The 22,466-nt window shown below is 38.7% G+C and overlaps 1 protein-coding gene across 4 annotated transcripts in view; it reads right to left on the bottom strand.

The window, feature by feature from the left end:
* PHKB (phosphorylase kinase regulatory subunit beta) overlaps positions 1-22,466 on the bottom strand; it is a 70,699-nt gene that overhangs the window by 932 nt on the left and 47,301 nt on the right. For 3 of the 4 annotated variants that reach the window (XM_053952660.1, XM_053952658.1, XM_053952661.1), the window contains 14 exons: positions 20,269-20,352; positions 19,976-20,080; positions 19,063-19,145; positions 18,892-18,982; positions 16,449-16,510; positions 16,198-16,360; positions 15,290-15,371; positions 13,114-13,171; positions 11,283-11,373; positions 9,507-9,709; positions 7,312-7,446; positions 4,138-4,267; positions 3,632-3,739; positions 2,192-2,332 (listed from right to left, as the gene is read on the bottom strand). In XM_053952660.1, the coding sequence (XP_053808635.1) occupies positions 2,192-2,332; positions 3,632-3,739; positions 4,138-4,267; positions 7,312-7,446; positions 9,507-9,709; positions 11,283-11,373; positions 13,114-13,171; positions 15,290-15,371; positions 16,198-16,360; positions 16,449-16,510; positions 18,892-18,982; positions 19,063-19,145; positions 19,976-20,080; positions 20,269-20,352 (1,536 nt within the window). Of the gene's footprint in view, positions 1-2,191; positions 2,333-3,631; positions 3,740-4,137; positions 4,268-7,311; positions 7,447-9,506; positions 9,710-11,282; positions 11,374-12,238; positions 12,330-13,113; positions 13,172-15,289; positions 15,372-16,197; positions 16,361-16,448; positions 16,511-18,891; positions 18,983-19,062; positions 19,146-19,975; positions 20,081-20,268; positions 20,353-22,466 lie in introns of all 4 variants that reach the window. The other variant, XM_053952659.1, reaches the window with a different exon arrangement.

Below are 22,466 nucleotides of genomic sequence, written 5' to 3'. Positions count from 1 at the left end.
GAATGTGGAAAGCAGCCACACACAGGGAAATAAGAACATCATCAGATTATGGTAAAAATGCAAATGTGTTTTTTGGACTCTAAAACTAGAGAATAATTCTGTTCAATTTTCAGAAATCTCCCATATGTACTTACCTGCATCTATTTCCTCACTGAGTTTTCCAGGACTGCACAGATCCCACCTTCTTAACATTTTTTAAAATGTCATAGCTGTCAGAGAACAACTGCTCTCCTAAAACATGCAGCTGTGTGATGCCTGTGTGGTAGAATGGTGAGCCAGGGCCTTGGGTGTACATGAGGTGTAAACTGACTGAAGATTTATTCAGAAGGAAAAAATCCTAGATCCAAACCACAGGTAGCACATGAACTCATTCATTAATTAGATCACCAAAATATGTGTCCTTCACTGAACACCTGTTTTTCACAGTTAGTGACATTAAAAACACCTGCTTACTCTCAAATAATGCATTAGCTGCTCTAAGAAAGGTTTAATGCTTTAATTCAGGAAATTGGTTGCTGTTACTTTTATTAAATCAAGGGCAGAGATTGTGTGGAGAAAATAAGACGACTTCTGTAGTTTTAGAGTGTGTCTGAACTTACTAGAATAAATACTTTTAGTATTTATTACATGTTAACAGGGAATCAACAAAGTTCAAAATACTTGCAAATCCATTTAATGGAAGACCATAGTTCTGACAAATCAGGAGTTTTTAGCAGTGTTAGGAAACCTTGAGACAGAGCACCTAAGAACAATCCCAGACAGGGTTGCAGTTACTGCCAGCAGGCATCCACCTGGGAAAATGGGAGAGCCAGGTTCCAGAAAATTTTAATGCAAGGAGCTGAATTTCCAACAACAATCTTTAATATTAGTCACAACTCTAAATCAGGGCTCTTTCTAAAAGACAAAAAGGCATTATTCTAAGTAGGTCTGGGCTTGGAGAAAAAAAATCCATCACTTCAATAGAGACTAGGGCAGCACCAGTAAAAACTGGGGTTTGCATGGAATTTTCCTTTCTGTTTGTAGTCATTGGGGATTTGCAGCTTGTCACAAAAGTCAGTAGTAAATTCCAGGTGCTGTGTGGAGCTGGCACTTGAGAGCCATTTGTGTGGATGATGGGTGGTTTTGTTATGGCCACAGAGTCACTACCCTCCAAGCAAAAGATCAAAAGGATCATATGGACCAAAAGGATCATAATTTCCAGGAAATTTTGTTCTTTTCTAAATAAAGGTATTGTGCAAATTGACACACTGCTGGGGCTGGGTATCTGGCTTGCTTTCAAATCTTAGTACAAAAAACCAGTGGCAAAAGAGTGAACATTGAAACATTTGAAAGAGTTCATAAGCAGCACATCCTTCCTCATCTTCTAAAGGAACTAAAAATTCAGCAAGAGGAAGAGCTGTTGCATACCAATGTTATGAATCAATAGATTCTTCAGAGCTAGTACAGATAACTTCAGATATATTGTCCACAATAAAATGCCAGCTGGAGCAAGGAAGATCATCCTCAGTAGCTCTGGGACTTGTCTCACCATTTTACTCTTATCTCCTCCTTCAACCAGGCCAATAAACCTGGCTTTATTACAGAATTTCAGAGCTTTGAGGCACCAAAACTTGTAGTGAGAATATTCAGAGATCTTTAAGGCATAAAACCTATAATTCTAGTGAAGAAAATATTAAAAGTGTATATTCCTTTATTTGAATTTTAGCCAAACTTTTGCCAGTTCATGAATGCAAATCTAACAGAAAAATCAGTAACTAAGAACAGTTCTGTATCTCAGGTTTGTACTTTAATACTGTCAATATGAATTCTTTGGTTATTAAAGTTTTCCTTAGTCTCTGTGTACATAAGATCCTAAGGTCACACTTCCTCACTGAGCTCCTAAAGAACTCTTTCCCCTTTGAGGAGAACTCTTCCAGCTCACCGAGAGTCCCATTTCAGAGCCATGGAACACAGAATATTCTCCTTACTGTAACATTCTGAATTTACAACTCAGCAGTAAAGTGCACCTCTTTCATCTCTGCTTAGAGGCTCTTTGCAGATCTAGGTAGCCCTTGGGTATATTAATTTCTTATTTGTGTTCCATTCTGAACTTCTGTCAATTATTTTTTTACTCTGAACTGCACAGAATTAACATTTAGAAATAACTTCAATAAGAATAGTAAATTTGGTAAGACAGCAATATTTTACTCACTTGATTTTCAGCTCCCTTTGGACTGCTGTGATCTTTCTGAAAGTCATGAAATGCTTCTTGCACCACCTTGTCCAAGTCCACTTTGTCCTGGAACTCTAGCTCAGGATTTCTCTCCAAAATAACAGATATAACCATCAGCAGCTAGAAGGCAGAAAAAGATTGTAAGACTTTAAATTTCATTTTTTAAAATTCAGGTTACATAATAGCACTGCTAGTAATTGCATGTGCCTCTTTCAAGCAGGAAGCCATTTAATAATGGCACAGGTGATAGTGCACAGGTAATAGAATTCTGATTTGATAAAAGAATCACTGGAAAAACAGGCTTTTAGGAAAGGTTACAATTGCTGGTGACTGCCTAGGTAAGGGCATGGTGTAAATGATTGACATTAACATGTAACTTGGCTGGGAGCCAGGGAAGTTATTTTCTGTTTTATTCAGTTCACTGTGTGGCTGAACAAATGCTGTGGAGAGAGTGGAAAGCAGCAAACATTGAACCTCAGCATTTGGTGTTCTGAGGCATAATCACAGATGCTAAAATTCTGTTATGACAAAGTTTATCAAAACCAAAGAGAACAGTCAGCACTAAAGCCTCAGTTCATCAGAATTTACATTACTTACATCTGGAAAGGGTTTAAAATAGCAAGGTGAACATGATGAGTGTCCTGTTGTAACATCTACAAGTTAGCAGAGGAGTCTGCACTGGTCACCTTGTGTTCAGTACTTGTTAACTTTTAGCAAAAACTGGGAATGCTCCAGCAACCAGCCTGAGCATGAGCTGTGAGGCAGAATTGAGAGGGGTTTGGTGTTCCTGGGGAGGAGCACTCACAGGCACAGGGGCACGGCCTCGGGGACTAACAATGCAGGCTGCTGACAGCACAGATGCCAGGTACCAGGGGGCAGCTGCTCCTGACCTGTTCTGAAAGCAAACATTGTGTGCAGTGGGGGGAAGGATTCAAACAGCCTCTTGCTTTCCTCTTAGGATGAGCAACACAAGGAAAGGGGAAGGTGGCTGATCCAGTAGTGTAAAGCTACTCACTAGACAGCCTCAGCAGAAAGGGAAAGAAGAATGGTTCAGAGGGCAAGCTGGTTATTTTAGAGCTGTTTTCCTTAGATCTAGGAAATTGTTAGGAAAAGGCATGGGCTAAGGACTTGAAGGAAAGCTACACTGGAAGTATTAGATTTTTACCTCCTCTGGCCTAATTGTATTGCTAGTGTCATTAATATTTGCTGAAGGGAAAGAACATTATGAACTCACTCTGTTCTGAACATGTAACAGGAACCTGTTTAATCATAAAAATCTATGGAGAAACCTCTGAAGCAAGTGTTTATATGGAAAATGCTATTTCTTTGAATATTTGAGTCTGAGTTATTTTTTATTTTGTTTTAGGCTGTAACATACTAACACACACTATAAAATGTCATTAATTATTGGCCACAGACCTCCACAATGATCTGCCTGTATTGTGGCTGGTCAATGTTTTGCAGCATATCTTCAACTAGGAGGGAAAAATTCATTTCATACATGGTCATATCCGATAAGGTTGGTTGCTGAAAAACAAATCATACTTTTATTCAAAGACCACATGCATTAAATCAAACCCACCCCCAGGCAGAGCATACTTGCTTGCTGAACAAATAATATTCAACTAAGAAATAATAACCTTTCTGTAGGATCGAAAAGGGAGCAGATTTCAGAGTTCATGACTTGGAAAGAATCTTCTACAATTACAGTTTTATAAATGTGCTTTAATAGAAATAATTTGCTTTCATTCTGTTCTAATTGTATTTTACTCCAAATGAAATAGAAAACTTGAATTTTTTTTTTTCCCCAACTAACAAGTTACTCGAAGTAAAACATCATGGCATAAAATAACCATTACTGGTAAGGAATTTCACCATTACTAGTCAGGTGGAACAGCAGTACCTGAGCCTGTGTGTGGGATTACCTGGGGCAGGAATCTCCCTGCCACGATCAGGCCATTGGGGGTTCTCTCCAGGATCTGCCACACGCGGTCGTAGAAGCCCGCAGGAGTTCTGTTCAGGGAGCCATCCAGCTGCCTCCTGTTCAGCCAGCTCCTGTGGGCACACGGGGACAGCCTCAGCACAGGCTCTGCACAGCCCTGGGAGCCAGGCAGTGACCCACAGGCACCTGTGCTGCACACACAGCACTGGGTGCAGGCTGTGCTCTCTGCTGAGGGGCACCTAAAGCAAACACGGGCTCAGCACGCAGAGATCCCAATGTGATGTGATCTCCTGGGGGTGCCTGTGCTTCATGGAACTGCAGAAGAAGCAGCAACTGTGAAATCCATCCAGTGCGGGCCAGTAATGGCAGCAGATCAAATTCATCAGGTCTAATCATATAAGAAAAATGCATTTCAGCAGAATTGTTGAAGGCAGGGGTTTTTCCTGATGATCTGTAGAAAACAAGTGGCCTGCAGATTTAGAAGATTCAACAGAATGGTTTTGTAAAACTAAGGCTTTGAGCAAATTGAGTCACATTCTTCATGAATCACAAATCCTGTTTGCCTTCAGAAGTATACCAGTTTTTTTACTTAAAACCATCAAGTATGGAATTTAATTTTCCTATTTTTTCTTCTCAGTGTTACTACAGGAATGGGCCTTTAGCCAGAATGTTTAAGACACCAGTAATGGAACTTGAAGAAGTGGCAACCATGGCTATGAATTAATTGCTGGATTCATAAGACAGATTTAAGTCTTGTGCGACTGTCCTGAATGTATTTGACAAGACTTCTTCAAGTTACTTAGTCCTTAGCTGCTTTTTGAATTTTAAGTAGAAAAATCAACACATACATGATTTTTTAGAAAAACTACAATTAAATTACTGCTTTGCAACATGCCTCATGTCTTGCTGTATTTCTAAGACCTGGTTCTGGTAGGCTGCTTGAAAAAGACAAAAAGAAAGAAAAAAAAAAAAAAAAAAAAAAAAAAGGAAATTCCCTGGTCAACTTGAACGATGTTGTTTTGTAGACCTTTCAAAGCCTGGCTCAAATTACTTCAGCACTAATAAGTTTGGGTGTTTAGTTTTTGCTAAGTGGTGCATTTTCTGAACAGGTTTGAGCTCTAGGTAATTGGGATACACTTTCTGAGAACAAAGGAGATGTTTAAAGTTAACCCTATAAAGCCAGGGCTAAGCCAACATACAATGTTGGCTCTTTTCCTGTATAACTGCATTGGAAAAACACGGCAAGGTAAGAAAAAACTTCTCATGAATCACTTCTCAGTTAAACACTAAACTAGTAAAAAGTCGTGTCTACTATGACAGTTTCACCTTATTTTCTGTACAGCTCTGTCCTTGGATTAGGATAAGAAAACTTCCATAAAAGCAAAAAGACCAGGGGTGTGGTAAAAATAACAAGTTGTTTTCTTAATTCAAAAAAAGAATTATTTGAAGATGTCAAAAATGCTCTGACCCACCTACATTAATAGGGTCAGGAGGAGAATCTTGCAAACTGAATAAGCAAAGTGAGTTTCCGAACTGTTTGGACCATTAAAAGAACAATGCTCCACTTAAAAAGAGTTTCTTGCAATCTTGTGACCTACATAAATAGATTTAAAAGTGTAATGTGCGGAGCCTATGCTTGCAAAAATGTCTTCTGTGAAAACTTGGAGAGAGGTTAGTTGTGGAGAGACTGTTAGGGAGGTAAATAGACCACTAGCCTTTTCTGTATGACAAATTAATTGGCAGTGACCTATGGTATCACATTACCAGAGATTTTTTTTTCTAAAAACATCACAAGAGTAGGAAAAGCTGTCCTCAAAAAGGAAAAAAAAAAAAAAAAAAGAAAAGAAGGAGGGGAAAAAAAGAGTATTCTGTATTTCCTGGCAGGAAGAAAACTTTTAAAAACAAGTCACTAATGGGCAAGGAAAAATGAGTTAGCAATACTGTACAGGAAGAAGTTAGAAAAGAAGTTAGAAGATTGAAAGTTTTGAAGGATATGCTGGTGAGTTTTTGTACTCAGATAACCCAAAAAAGAAATCCTCAGCAACTCAACCCAAGTGCCCTTCAGTGACCTACCCATTGTGTGTTACAGGCATCAAAAGCAGCAGCTGCTGTGGCAACGCAGGTAAAATCTGTGACAAAAGGTGGTGCTTGAATTGCTTATTGAGATTGACCAAATGCTTCCTAAAGAGCATTAATATTGAATGGAAGATGCTGCATAGGGGTTGTTCTGCTATGGTTTTACAGGACAATGTCAGCACCAACATGAGCAGAGACAGCAACTAAACAGCAAGAACTGGTAAGCACAGCCAAGGCTCTGAAAAGCATCTGGAGATAGAGAACAGAGCCCGTGGGACTGAGAGATGAGGCAGCGATTGAAGGAGCTCTTTTCTCAGGGATTATAGATTGGGGAAAAACACAGGTGTGTTTTGAATGAAGCAGGAACATAAAAAGCAGGATGTGTGGTGTAATTCCCCTTTGTTGAGAGGAAAAGCCCATCACCCATTCAGTCAAGGACTGTGGAAATCATCAGCAATATTATGTGCCAAAGTTTAACTTAACTAGAATTAAAACCAAGAGGAAGAGTTTTGACTTCACTCTTACCAATAAAGTTATGTGGAAATACTGCAATTTTAACTTTTGTCTTGCATACTTGATATCACAATGAATGTTCTTTTTGGCAGCTGGCTACAGCTTGGAGAAAAGATTCCAAGTTTCAGGCAGTACCACTATCTTTTAAGAATTCTAGCGAACATCTGCTCTTACTCATATAATAACCCAGAAGAAAGCAGGCCCTGAACAGCAGATAAACTGTTCCTACAAGTTACTTACGTGGAGGTATTGGGTAATTTTTGGCTCTTTTCCCCACATCAAAAAGTGTAACAGTTCACATTATAGCAGACAGATCTCTTTTCTGTAGCAGTAAAGAGATTTCCACAAAGATAAAGCTGAAAAGGGAATATGCAATAGAAAAGAAACAATTCTGGAACCTGGGCACATGTGAAAGAATGAAAAAGTGCATTTTTACTACCTTCCCTTAAAAAATTACATAACTGATTACAGATGCCTAGTGATTTCAGGTGTTCAAAGCAGTTCAGGAATGGAATGTACTTGAACATTTCTGAATGAAATCAGGAGCCACGGCCCCACACCTCGTTACCTGCCCGGCTGCTGAGGCTGCAGAATGTCCAGCAGGAGCTGCTTCACCTCACTGGGGGACATCTGGTACAAGTCCTTGGCTGGCATATCCCCAGCACGGATTTTCAGTTCATACTTCATAGCATGGATAATCCATCTACATAAGAGGAGGAATATATTTATTCATTAAATACAAAGTTTCCAAATAGGAAGAATTAGTCTAATAAAATAGCTCATAAGAATTCCACACATTCCTGCTACTTGGCTGTCAGGACGTGCATAAAATATCAGACAACTACTCTCCTACTCTTCCTGTTTGATTGGAACATGATACAAGCTGAAAGGGATAATGCAATTAAGAAATGTGTTGTGGACCATACAGAAGATTGACTGGACTACATTTCCTATATTCCATGTTCATTAAGACCAACATTTACCTGCCTTTTGATGTTAAAATTCCTAGTCAGAATTATGCTCTGATTATATATGCATTTTGCTGATGAGTTTTAAAAAGCCATAAAATTTACAATATTTTACATTTACGAAGACTTCAGGGCTTATTTCTAGTTTTAGCCTTTGAAATTCCTTTTTACAGTCTATCACACTTTCTTTTTCTGCTCCTTTTTGAAAAAAACCTGATTCAATAAAAATATAACAACAGTGAAGATTTTTAGCCTGAGGTATCAGAGGGGCAGAACTTGGCAACGTGTTGAAGGGAAATGCTGCATTTTATTGTGCACATTATGTAAAACCAGTGCTCCAGCCTCTGATGCAATATCAAAGATGAAATAAGGTACAGGTACATCAGAAGGCAGATAAGCACAGAACTCAGCCTCTTAGCCTCTACACTGGTTCAGTTCCAGTAGGCATTACTGACAAAAGGAAACTGAACTAGTTTTTCATTCAAATAGTCCATAACACCTGATCAAGGCTTGGTACATCAAAGCCTTTCTGTGTTTATCTGAAAATGCAGTGAGAGATTTAGGCTATCATCTCCATAGCCACATTCCTGGTCAGGTGCAGGCCAGATGCAGAATGGTTTTGCTTAGGTAAGTGAAATCACACTCCTCTCTAGGGAGCTCTCAGTAACTCCACAGAATTTGGAGATGCCTGGCCAGCTGATTCAGTGCTGCTTTACATCTGAGCTTTCCAGGACCATGCATTGGAGGTGCAAGGGTCCATTACTCTATGCAGAACATGCTACTTTCATTTAATTTAGCAGGTGATGAGAGTCCTTCTCTCGTTACTAAGATTAACAACACAGCTGGCTCAGGAATTCTTTCCCCACTCATGCCTCAGATGTGTCTGTGTGTGAGTCTCTCACTGGTATTTTCTCTTTGCAGGGGCCTACAAGCCACACCAAAGTCAAGGGTGGACCTTCTGCTGAGCTCTTCACTGATAAGAGGTGAATTCAAGTCAGTTGGCTGGGAGTTTTTACAGTAATAGGGCTGTCAGAAACTTGATCTATTTCAACATGAAACCCTGAAAACAAATCAATAACAAGACACTAAATCAAATCATTATCAAACTGGAACGGCATTTCTGTGAGAAGGTTAATTTTGCTCACTGGAGTGGGTGATAACACTGAAATAAAGGAAATTGAATCTCTAGCATTAACCTTGGGAGAAAGAAAAAAAAATTGCAAAAAGGATTAGCTACAGAGAATAAGGAAGGGGAGGAAAGAAGAGTAACATGGATCTGTAGAGGGGACAGAAAAGCATTTAAGTGCAAAAGGATACTTCCACTTAAATGTAATACAGGCAATTTTTTGTTTTATGATGACTGGAATGTACTGCTGAAGAAGAAAGATGAATCTTGCATGCTAGAAAAAAGGATGCTGGTATCTACCTCCAGTGCTGAAATGCTGTATTCTCTGTGGGAAAAAAAAAAGGAAGATGAAACACTTAAGTTCTGATTCTAAGGCGTGCTCACTGATTCAGTAAATCTCAGTCAGTAGCACCTGGCCTCTTCAAAGAAGTGCTTATTCAAATGCATGTCTCTTCCTAAATGTGAAAAAATTAATTTAACTTCTGTGGGTAGCAAAGTAAATGCAGATACCATGGAATGTGACAACACTCCAGCACAGCCTGTTTGTAGGTCACCTTGTCAAAGAACTGAAGAGAACAGGTGGGACGTAAATGATGTTTTAACCTTGATTCAAGTTTCTGGTTCTCTGAAGTCTACATTCCCCTGCAATCCTAGAGGTACTTTACTGACCCAATCCGTATCTTCAGCATTCCACTGAAGAGTTCTGGGGAATTGGAGATGATCCAGCCAATATGGATGACAAGTTCCTGCTGCAGCACAGCTTCTCTTTCATCTTGTAATCGGCATTTATCATAGATCATGTCCTTAATCACTGCGGGTGACAGGGGGTTAGAAATAACTGCTTCCTCCTGGCCAAAAGCTCCCAGTGTCACCTGTGGTACAGGGAAAACAATTCAGAGGATAGGGACAGCAAGAAAAGCACTGCAAAGCAGTTCAGAAACTAAACTGCATCAACTTTGCTTTGCTTGTTAAAAATTTCACAATACAAGGGTAATTTTACGTCAATGGCTGATGCTTGTTAATACTGTTAATTGGATGCTATTGAAGTAATAAACTTCACTAACAACCACACTGAATATGGAATATATTTTTCCAAATTAAAATAAAAATACAAGACCACTGCTTTGGTTATCATCAGGACTGTACATTAGGTTTAGACAGTTATATAATTTCATACATTTCAGCTGTGGAACTCAATTAAAATTCAGAATTAAATTTATAGTTTTGTTTTCTTATTTCTACTAGCATGCTAAAAGTTACAGCCTTAATTTTAAGAAAATATATTGCTGGTACCAGATTGTTTAACCACAAAAAAGGAATTTTATTAAAATTCTGTTTTGTTTTTAATCTACTGTCAGTAACACAGCAAGACTAGTTTTTCTGCCAAAATAAAGATCATTGTTATAATGTGATCAAGGAAGGGATGTTAGGTTAAAAAGTTGCCAATAGCCTCAAATTATCAAATTATGCTGCATGCAGGTGTAGCCTTCTCTACAGCTGAGTAGCGCCACAAGCACAAACCCAGACCTCAGTTTGGAGTAAGACAACATTGCATGTAAGCAGGTATACACATATATATATTTAATACAAAAAATTACAGAAATATTCCATTTGTATTATTTAGATGCACCTATTCATGAATTTAATTAAAACTGTTGTACTGGGGAAGAAAAACAATATTCTCCTTAGGAAAGGAAAGAACACTGACAATTAAATTTTCTTTGAAACAGAAAACCCTGACAGACCCTTTGCTCAGCTGCCACCCATGTATTGTCTTATGCTCAATCACACAGAGAATGATTACATTTTCGTTAAGGATGCCTTAATTCTTCACTCCATCTACTTTTGTCAAGTAAGGGGGCATATAGATAAAATCACAGAAAGGCTTGGGTGGGAAGGGACCTTAAAGATCATCTCGTTACAACGTTCCTGGTCCAAACACTCCCAGGGATGGGGCAGCCACAGCTTCTCTAGGCAGCCTGTGCCAGGCCCTCCTCACTCTCACAGGGAAGAGTTTCTTCTTAAGATTTTATCTAGACCCGCCTTATTTCATTTTAAAGCAATTCCCTCTTGTCCTGTATCTACACGTCCTTGTCAAAAGTCCCTCTCCAGCTCTATTGGAGCCCCTTTAGGCACTGGAAGGGATTCCAAGGTCTCCCCGGAGACTTTAAACCCAAGGAGTTACAGAAATCATGCCCCTTCCTCTCTTCCATAAATGCTGAACTGTCTTTTCAGTCTTATTCTTTCATTAATTAAAATTATTATTCAATTCCAAATACGATTATTAGTCATATCTTTATTTTCTCTGAATTTCTCTTCTTTGGTAAGGTTTTTCTTTAAGCCATCACATACTTTTAGAAGAAGCATCAGAGGCCTTCAAAATGAACAAGCCATTTGTTTAGTTTCTGTTATTCCTTAATGCAGTTCTGAGGAGCAAAGACTTACCTGCTTGCCCTGAACTAAAACATTAGTAATAGATGGTGCAAGGCTGTCCACTAGTTTACCTAAAAGACTTGCTGCGAAGCGCACAACAGACCTGAGGGCAGAAAACAGAGCAGTCCCACTGCATATCACATGCTAGTTTAATGAATTCAGATAGCAATCTGAAATCTGCCACAGCAGAATCTCAAAATTAACTCAGTGAAAACATACATTATTTACAAAGTGGAATTTGGATCAGATTTTATGCAATCTTCTGTAGGTTTTCATTTTTTAGTTCAGATATAGGTTAATGGATCAAAAATATATTTAGTTAGAACTCATTAAACTACCACTTCCATAAAAAGCTTCTTGTTCTCTTCTCAACACCATCTTAAACAAAGGCAGGTAAGAAATGCCAGCTCCTCTTTCATTTCCACTTTTATCATTTTGCAAGATAAATGGATTTTAAAATTACCAAAGTTAAGGAAGAATCAGAAAGATTTTGCAAGAGAAATTATAACAACACCAAAGCCTTGCTGTGTGTTCCATGCTGAGGTAATATTTTGCATGTGCAGCATGAAAAGAAGAGACTTGTGTCACCTGCCAGGTTAAAAACAAGCTGTAACTTCTGAGACTACATTTTTCCATGTATGCAGTAGATGATTAAAGATATGAACACATTTAATAATAATTTCCTGCAAATTATAAACCTAACAGACCTGTAATTAAGCTTTTCTAGCATAGGTTTTGAGGCTACTAAGAATCATTTATTCATAGAGATGAGGAATAAGCTGTAATAATCTATGGTGTTAGTAAAAAACTCAAACAGTTGATGTTGATTCCTGTGAAAACTGCTACACACTCCTTAAGATCAAGAGCAAAGCATTTCAAAAATGCATTAGCTGATACTATCAAAATGCAAATAAGCAAAAAGAAAAAATATCTCACAGAGCTGCACTTCAGATTTCTGGGCACTTTACCTGTTTCCCATGTACCAGTAAAGTAGTAATATGTGGGGTTATAGAAGAAGAAAATTTCTGTGCAAATGCAGCACTGTAGCGCAACACCAACCTATATGTGTGTCACATGGCAATCAGGGAAGAGAAATGAAAAACAGTTTACATATTTTGTTCCTAAAAATATTTCTGATTTTTATTAATTACAAAAAATACCACCAAGGTATTTTGGTTCTACCTCATTATTGGCAAAGGCCCATTTAACTGTACGTAGAGACAAAAATGAAAAACATACTTCTACTTACTGACCTGTTAGGAATAGTTACAGAGTGAGAGAACAGAGTTCAGGACAGGCTTGACTTTGATAAAAAGAAATTAAACTTCTACTGAGCTTCAGGGCAAAGAAATTAATAAACAACATGTAAATATCAACCTACTTTCTGAAACCTTTTAAAGTTATTGTGTCAAAGTCAGGCTCAAAGCAAATGACTTCAGGGCAATAAATATGTGTTAGTGCATCAGCTTAAATGATTTATATCTGATCACCAGCCTTCCTACATAGAGCTATTGACAATATTTTATCATGCCCTGTAAGAAATAAGAATATTAACATTCTTCTCACAATATTTCAATGTAATGAGGCCTGTGTATTGGCAATAGCACTCAGTGCAAAACCAGCCTATTGCTTTTGTATTTTAAAAGATAACAGTAAGAAACTGCTTCTTAATTTTTTAAAGCCTATTAAACCAGACCTTCAGCTGCCATGCACCAATACAACTATCAGGAAAGCTGCCATTTTCCCCCCTTTAAGTGTGTGAGATTCCAGCCTTACTTTCTATAAACACATTAGGAAAACAAAACTGGTGTAAGCCAGAGGAACATGATATTTGTATACAAACCAGAGCTTTCTGCTGCCAGCTCGTCTGTAGATTCTTTCAATGTGCTCAGCAACAGTACCTAAAGGCATTGAACAAAGAAAAGAAAAGAAGAACAAAACACAAGCAAAAAAGATGCACAGGTTTTCATTTAACAGTAATAAGGCAAGTTTGATGAGACCAGTTAATTCTGAATCTGCTTTAGTAAAGCACTTATCTATTATGCTCTACATCTAAAATTCAGATGCAATCAAGTCCCCTGTCTCCCAGTGTATGTTGTTTTGAAAAAGCCAAACCAGATTTCAGCTGAATTTGCTGTTCATGCTGTAGAGACACCTATAATATCACCTGTTCTTGCAATATACTGGGGAAAATTAATCTACATATAGATTTGGCCTATAAAGGTACAGCTCATCATAAGGTACATCCTCAAACTGCAGAACCTAAAGTTCTTCAGCCTCTGTTTTTAGATTTATGTTTTATTGATCAGGTGATCATTAATGTCAGTCTCAGCAGTGGCCATGCAGGGCACTCTTAGTCAGTGACTCAGAGCATTCAATACAAGGTGCATGTTAAAAAGGTTATTGTCACCCACCATTTCACCATTCCATATGGGATGGCACTGAGAGGCCTGCACAAGTTAGCTCTGAACACTCAGAGGCACAATTGCACTTTTTTTGGACCTACTTGGTTTCAACAGCATTTTTAAGTTCATCATCATGATCCAATGGTTGTAAGTGGTAACACTGCTTGCTTACAGAGGTTAGGGAATCTGCCATGAGCTGTTTCTAGAACAAAGAATACAACCTACAAAAGACTAAAGAAAACTCCTGAGGCTCCCAAAGCCTCACAACACTACAGGTAACTGCTGGAAAAGGCCACTTCAGAGCCTCCATGGGCCTAATGTGCAGATTGCAACCATGACTTGCACCAATGCACTGGGTTATCAGCCAATGTGTTTTATTCCACTTGAGGTGGCTTTCCAGTCCTGTGTGCAGTTTTGGGCACCACCACAGATGAAAGATAGAAAGATATCAGAAAGTATCCAAAGGAGGCACAGGAAGATGGTGAAGGATTTAGCAGGGAAGCCATATGAGGAGTGGCTGAGGTGGCTTGGCTTGATGAGCCCAGAGCAGAGGAGACTGAGGAGGGAGCTCACTGGGGTCTGCAAAACCTCACCAGGGGCAGCAGAGGGGCAGGACAGATCTCCTCACTCTGCTGACCAATGACAGGACTCAAGGAAATGGCTGGAGCTGAGTCAGGGGAGGTTTAGGTTGGACATCAGGAAAAGATTCCTCACCAGAGGGTGGCTGGGCACTGAACAGGCTCCCCAGGGCAGTGGCCATAGCACCAAACCTGACAGAGCTCAGGAAGCTCTCAGGCACATGGGGGAATTGCTGGGATGTCCTGTGAAGGATGATGATCCTTGTGGGTCCCTTCCAACTCAGAATATCCTATAGATTCTATGATCTTTTTAACATAGCAATACAGATATAATGTATGTTTATGTCAATATGACAGCTCTTCTCCACAACAACCAGCCATCTCATACCAAAATTAAGCAGGCTCTGTAACATGAGGTGGGAAGTCCTACTGCTTGATAAATAACTATGAATATATTCTTTGATTTGAATAGCCCTCTTTTTCTCAGGAGTCATATATAAAAAGGCAACTAAAAAGAAGTCTTTGGAAAAAAGGACAAACTTTGCAGCAAAAAACCCCAAAGCCTCGGTAGCCTTTTCAGAATTATATTACAGGAATTTAGACCCTGTGCTCTAAAACAAAGCCATAATAGAAAACCAGAGCTTCACAGATACATTGAATTGAAGTAGGGTTACATCAAAGCAGAATAAAAATTCAGTATAAAGCTTCATATAGTTCAGAGTGTTACAGACATTTAGACTTGTCTTTTGTTTCTATTTTCTTTGTAAGGTTAAATCCTGTATTTTTTTCTAATCTATGCATTCAAAATTACAACCTGATACAGCACTGGCGTACAAACAATCTAAAAGCATTCATATATCCAGCAGCTCATTCCCCACCACACCATCAATTTGCATCTCCTATTTAATGCAGAAATTGCTCTAAATGGCAGAGAAAAGAGCTCCACAACTGCTGGCATGCACAGCTATTATTCATGTTCATTGCAACTCAACATACAGCTGCTTGCTCAGAACAGTCAAATGGAAGCAGCTCTTACCTTCCTTGGTGATAAAATTCGGCCCTTCCCTTTTAAGCAATATACTTGAGAGTAACACTTGACTTGCCAGGCAATTGCAGTCCTTAAATACAAAACAGCAACAACAGAACCATAAATAGCCTTCAGATTGTCACTGAAGCAAAGCCAGAAGAGCTATTAAAAATTTCAGGTGAAACCAAAGGGCTTTTCTTCTTTGCTATTCAAGGAAAAGTATACATATTTTATTTTTCAGGGGATTTTACAACTATTCCATACCCTGTGTATGCTGTATCCTTGCCACTGCCGCTTGCAGAGGCTTCTCTGTGGTTCATATTAAGCTGTAATAATTTGACCTTGGAAAAGTTTCCTGATTTTTCATTCTCAGGTCCTTTAATTTACAGCAGAAATGCTTGTAATGAAATAGGGAACCAAGTAGAACACTTGGTGTGTTTGTATCAACACTAGATCTAGAACAGTTACTGGTAGTTTTCCTCTAGCTAGAGGGAACAAGTGGCAGATTGAAACTATCCCTTGAGGCCATTAAGAAGTTCCCAGACCATCCAAGTGAATACCCACTGCTCAAGTCTGTTGACTTGCAGTTTGTCAATAAAATATAGGACACCTGCAATAAAAATTAGGACACCTGCAAATGGATCCCCTCTCAGATGGTCACTTAGCACAAGGATGATTGGGGCAGCTGGGAGAACTGAGACCAACAGTTACACGTGAAGGGCCAGGAAGCTCTGTGACAAGATAAAAGAGGAGGATTCCCTGAGTATGGAGAGGAATATCAGATATTTCATGTTATTAGCTGTGCCCCAGCAATGATCATGCTGGTCTAAGTAGGCTGCTGGTAAAAAGAGTATCAGCACAGAATTTCTTATTTCATGAGAATGAAGTTACACTGTACTTTTATCAAGTTTCCTTACATTAAGTTTCTGCAGGATCTCATATGTTGACTTGTTTTTCCAGTCATTAATATTTACATCTGGTTGCTGCTCAAGTTCAGAAGCATTGGGAGTACTAGATTGTCTCTTGACTTTTGAATGTTTTGGAAGATCCAGCTCCTCCAAACTCTTAAATACAGGAGGCCTGAAAAATAAGTATTTAATTTCTTCATGGCTCAGAAAATATTTTAATAATCACATAAGTCATCACTATTATTTACACATAGCCTTACTCTTCTGTTTCAGTGATGCTTAGGAAGTCAAGTTGTTCAACAACTGCTCCAGATATTAATGTCTGCAATGAAAAATTGAAAACAAATTTTAAAATATGTACATAACTGTATAGCTGTCTTTTAATCTCAGTATGTTGCTGGTGGTTTCCATTGAGAAAGTAGTTTGTTTATCTACAGTTCCAGATACTTTACACTTTCAGAGTATGTTTGCTCTTTCATGAGAAAAAAGACAGCTTAAGGCAGCAGAAGTCTCTTAGGGCTGCTGTCTCCTTTTTGCTCTGTTCCATTGTTCTTTTGCCCTGTCCAGCTTCATCAAGCACTGCTCCCCCTCCAAAGGCAGGGCTGATGAAAACACTTGAGACTGAGAATTTGCATTCCTCAGAGTCCTGCACAGTCCCCATGTTCTGGATCCCAATGCTCATTATTCCAGGGATGGCTGAAGGCCAGGAAGTTTTCCTGTCAGCCTCACTGATGTGTCAGGCAAACGCTACAAAGAGCATTCCCACTCTGCATTCATTCCCTAATCCAAGCATGCCTGGCCTAAGTTTGCACATCAAATGCAGCTTACAAATACTTCCATCTCAAAAGATTACATAGCTGAAACTCAGTGCTGCATTTATCTGATGTAGTCATTACAATTCATTAACTCAGAATTTATAGGAATTCCCCATTTACCTACTGCCAGAGGAGATGTATTGTACTACAGCATTTTTAAGACTGCTTTTGATGGTTCTCATTAGCTAAATAAAACTGAATGTGTTTTGTGAACTTTTATATTCCATTTTCATTGTACATGAGTTGCAGTAAAACATTGATCTGTTACACTGTGAGATGACAGAATATAAAAACCCTGCTTTGCTTTTTATTACTGGTGCCATTCATTCTTTGCCTTGCACATCTGCTTGAACACATGATGACAATGAAGGTGAAAATCAGAAAAGAGCTACAAAACTTCTGAGCATACAAAATTTTAAATTAAATCAGATTTGGTACACTTTACAGCAAAAAAAGAGCCTTCACCCAATTAGAGATACACATTCTCTCTTAGGCATGTTTAACATGTGCACCTAAATGAAGCAGCTGAATGCAGCTGACAAAGATCAATATATATTTTGTTGGAATAAATGAATTATTCAAGAAAACACCAGGAATTAGACATGTCCCTTGTTCTTTTCCCAAATCCTCCCCTATAATGAAACAAGACTGTTAATAAAATGTGCCAACTGTGCAGTAAGACAGAGATTCCAATTCAGCTGCTGGAGCAGGAAAGGCACCCACCACCATCTCCATTGGCCTTCCAGTCAGACAAACATTTGTTTGTAGTCTTCCCATGTGCTCTTTTTAATGGCTAACAAATAAAGCAAAGACCAGTGACTGTCACCATCTTAAGCCCTTTAAAACAACTCCTTATTTTTTATATTGAAAAAAGAATCTTTCCAGAATTTCAATGAGTATGGAAGGCAAAGTTTACTCCCCAATGGCTGTCCAGTGTTGTGCTTAGAATAAGGACACAGGTAGATGGAGAAATTTCTTGTCTGATAAATCTTTCTTGCAAGGCAAGAAAGTAATTTCAGTTAAATTAAAAAGTTAAATTAAAAAAAAAAAACAAACAAAACAAACTTAAAAAAAACCCAACAAACAAACCAAACCACAACAACCCTGTAGCCAAATGAAAGGTTCCCATGGGCAGTAATGGCATTTGCTACAGGAAGAGTCAGTGATGCCAGGAAAGACTACATGACCTACATGTGACCAGGAGAAATATATAGAAATATACTTAAAGATTCCAAGGATATCTTAAACTATCACAGCTAGAAGCATTTCCTTTCCTGACCCAGCTGTTCTACAAACTAATGATCTCCTAGGGAACAAGAAGTCATTACTCTGTCTTTAAATCTTCTCTCTTACAAAAAAAAGAATAGTTCAATAGGTGTAAACTAAGATTAACTACCACATAGGAGTATGTAAAATCAGCACCTGTCTTGGTAATTTTCACATTTTAATGAAGGAATGTTCGTGCTTTAAGATTCATTCAAACAGTAAAGATGTTAAAACTAGATCTTAGTTCTTGTAAGAATTTTAATATATGTGAAGCACCTTTTTTCCCCCCTCTGTGATTACCTAATCAAAAGAAATCCCTCAGTACTTGACACCGTGGCTTTATCCTTTGGTAGTAATTTCACAAGATTGCCTAACAAAAACCACCACTTTCCCTTCTGAAAATCCTCTGTGAAGATTATGACTTTCAAAAGACTCATCAAAAGGAATTAAAATAAACCCATGTTTCTGTTGAAACAAAACAAACAGTGCCAAATGTTTTGAGTCTTGACTCCTTACTTTTATGAAATGAGATAAAATCAGAAGTCACATAAACCCCCAAAAGGGCAAGAATACATGTGCCAGTACCAGGAGGTAAGAACACCAGTCAGGAGCAACACCTTACCTGTACCCTGTCAACGCGAACCTTCACTCCTCCAACAAGTCCCTTTCTAAAGGCTGCCAGCATATCTAATATGGGACTGAATCTGCTCCCTCTGAAATTTGAAACAAAACTTCATTAATCTTGCACTCAGGTAAACCCCACTCTGCAAATCCTGCTTTTCTCTCTCCCTACCTGATGTTGTCTTCCCGGATCAGCACCACGAACAGGGGCCGGCCGTGCATTTTCCAGTACTGCTTAATGAACTGCAGGGCGTTCTGGGCAAGGAGCAACCTCAGTCACAAAACATCCCAAACACAACAAGCACAGCCTACCACAGCACACAGTACAACACAGCAGAGCACCTACAGCCCTGAAAACCTCAACAGCTTAAAAACACCTCAGCTACTAAAGCACCAACAGATTTCTGCAACAGGCACAAGCTGCTCTCAAGCCCTGCTGTTTCCTAAGAGTTCTGAAAATACTCCTAAGCAAATGTATGGATCATGGAGCAAAGCATGAAACAGTGCAGCACGCTGAACTACAGGCAACGACCTAGAAAATGTGTGTGGGGATCCAGGGCATGAATCCCAGCCACTGGCATGGAAGCACCAGGGCCACCTTCTGTGCACTGACATTGCTACTCCAGCCCAGGGCACGTGGTGGGTGAGCTCTGCACTGCTGCCAACCTTACAGGCAGGGAAGAGGGGCAGGTTTTAATATTTGTGCAAAATCAAGTAGTGCTTCCTCCAGGTAAGGCTTTCATATCTCCTGTAAACACCAGTCTTGTTCCATTTTCAGCCAAGAACATTTGTTCTCCCAAAGAAACAAATGATAATTTGCTTGCTGCCCTACAGCATTCTCAGTCACTTGGGGGGGTAGGTTTTCTTGTCACACAGAGATACTCACTAGAACTCATATTGAGCTGGCAGGATATTTGTCTCAATACTCTTGATATTTGTCTCTTTTTAACTGCAAGTTTATTTTTGCATTATAATAATACACACTGTACTGTGTTCCCCTTTCAGTCTTCTGTTTTATCAGAATGCACAGTTTACTCTTTTACAGACTATTTTTGTCAGTTACTGAAATGAAAAGTTACAAATACCTTAATGTCATCAATCAACATCATAACATCCTGAGACATATAGAAGTCACTGAGATCAAAAATGATCGAGTAGCAAACTACAGTTTTCCCTAGTATTCGATAAATCTGTTGAGAGAGAAAACTTCCATTAATCTTTTCATTAAAACATTTGTCAGAGCCACATACAAGGACTTGAAAGTCATTAAATATGCATAAAATAACATTACATTTCAATTCTACTTAAAATCACACAGACTAAATATTTATCTGAAATATTTATCAATAAGGAGAATATAAACTTTGCTTGTAACAACCTTTGATGTTCCAAGGCATCCTATGGGTCTGTCCGGTCTTCCAGATAATCCCAATTTCTCATTGACTCCCAAATGGAAGTAAGCCTGTGAGAAAGAATCATGAAAACTGATAAAAACCTAGATACCAGTCTTTCTCATGCTCCTGCTACATCTCACAAAGAAGCCTGTGTACAGTCTGCTTTGATTAGAAAATGTGGCTGTTATTGCTATTCAGGGTTGGGTTTTCTAAAAAACATTTGTTGTTTCCTATATTAAATCTTCTTTTTAACTTCTTGCTTCTATTACTTTTCTAGTCTATGTAAGTAAAATATTTATTGATTCTTCAAATTGCTTATTGAAATAATTTTTAAAGGATCATTTGCATTTATTGGCTAGCCAAATTTGCCTTCTGCAATGCTTTTCCAGAGTGGATACAAAAGTAAAGAGTAATATAGGAACCTTTTAAAGATCTTTGTACCAATCTGTAAAATGAATGCATCAGCAATACAAGCAAGAGGGAATGATCTCATTATTCATAGCTTGATTCTTATTAGAGTTATATATGCCTATCATTCAACAGATAAAATTTTGCAAAAATAATCTTCACTTATTACATTGTATGAGTATAAAACCATAAGAAAACAAGTAATCTGTGAGCAATACAGTATAAATGTATCAGTTAAACCTGACTGAAAGATGTCATTTTTCCTTACTTGCCTGTTTTAGGTAAGGAACCCACCATTACTGCAGAATATTCAGAATTCTGAACATTTTCCTAAGTTCAATCTTTCTTTGTGTTATAGGAAGATAATGCAGAAGCAAATGAAAGCAAACACTTGAACAAACATTACACTCAATAGCTTTCTATTGCTGTCAGCTTGGGGCCTTCCTGATCCTGCCCATGTTTCTGCACTAATACCAAGAGCGATTTAAAAAAGAAAATAAACAAATTTACCTACATGACCAGTTCATCCAGAGTAAGGAACTGTATTCAAGTGGGGAAGGATGGAGCCATCAGAACACTGATAGCCTTCAATAACCCATCTGTGCATAACAAAGCCAAACAATGCTGAACCTCTGCTTGTGGTAAGTAAGGGAGACTGGAAGAATGGCAGTAGACAGGGCCATTTAATACTAAAAGGACCTTCATTTTGCTGGAATGCAGAACATGAAATGCTTTCTTAACAAAAGCAGAATTGCATTAGCACTGTAATATTGTCTGTTTCCTTGAGGACTCTCTAGCTTGAGGCCTCATGTTGACACACAGGCTACTAAAGCAGTTTCCTCCTCTAGTGGGAGTTCTCCATCCTGATCTGTTACAATCAAATCTCAGATGCAGCACCAGGCACAATTCATTCAAGTCCAGCTGCTTCAAGTACCTTTGGGTTTTTTTTTTTTTTATTAAAAAGCCCTTCAATTCTGGATTATTAAGTTGCTAATAGCAAGAAATGGCTGTGAAAGCAGACTGGGCCGTTGGGTTGATTTATGAGCGTGACCCAAAATGCAGTGGTCTTGCACACCATCTGTTTCTGTGCTCCCTCTCCTCCTCTCAGTCCATGCCCAGGGGTGTTCTGCTCCTCTCCTGTGCTGTACTTCCACTCCAGATGTACTTTTTCCCTATGTATTACATGTATCTTGTCCCATTTTATTGTTCATCTCTTCCTTCTCTTTTCTTTCTTCTCTTTTCCCCGCTGCCCCCACTTTGTGGATATCTTTACATGACTTCAAGTTCTACTTTCAGTCCCCATCCATTTGTTTTACAGCACTTTTTTGGACACATGCCTGTTAGTAAGTCTAGAGATTTAAACTGTTATCATGTGCTACTAGAGCAGTTCAAAAGTTTCTGATTAAATTAAATACTCCTTAGAACTGACAGCATCAGAGTAGGAAATATTGAGATCTATCTTTTCCACAGATCAACCTTCTATTCCCCAAAATACATTGACTGTTCCACTGTTGGCTTCCTTTCCCCTCAAAGGATAACAAATACTACCAGGAGCTTTTGTTTGTTTGCTTTTTGGTTCATTTTGGTTATTGGCATAAGCCCAAGATCAACCCCAAGTTCTTGTAACACCCCAAACACTCTCTTTACCTCACAGCTCTGGCAGAGCCTTTCTTAGAAGCCTATTAGGAAGAGGTTTTGTATCAGGTGAATTAATATTTTCATGGCACTCCTTTAAAAAGTCAGTTTTGATGAGGCAACTGTATCTACCAATCAT

The sequence above is a fragment of the Vidua chalybeata genome, chromosome 11 (genome assembly GCF_026979565.1).
Source record: "Vidua chalybeata isolate OUT-0048 chromosome 11, bVidCha1 merged haplotype, whole genome shotgun sequence".
NCBI classification, from domain to species: domain Eukaryota; kingdom Metazoa; phylum Chordata; class Aves; order Passeriformes; family Viduidae; genus Vidua; species Vidua chalybeata.
This window is presented reverse-complemented; position numbering and strand designations above follow the sequence as displayed.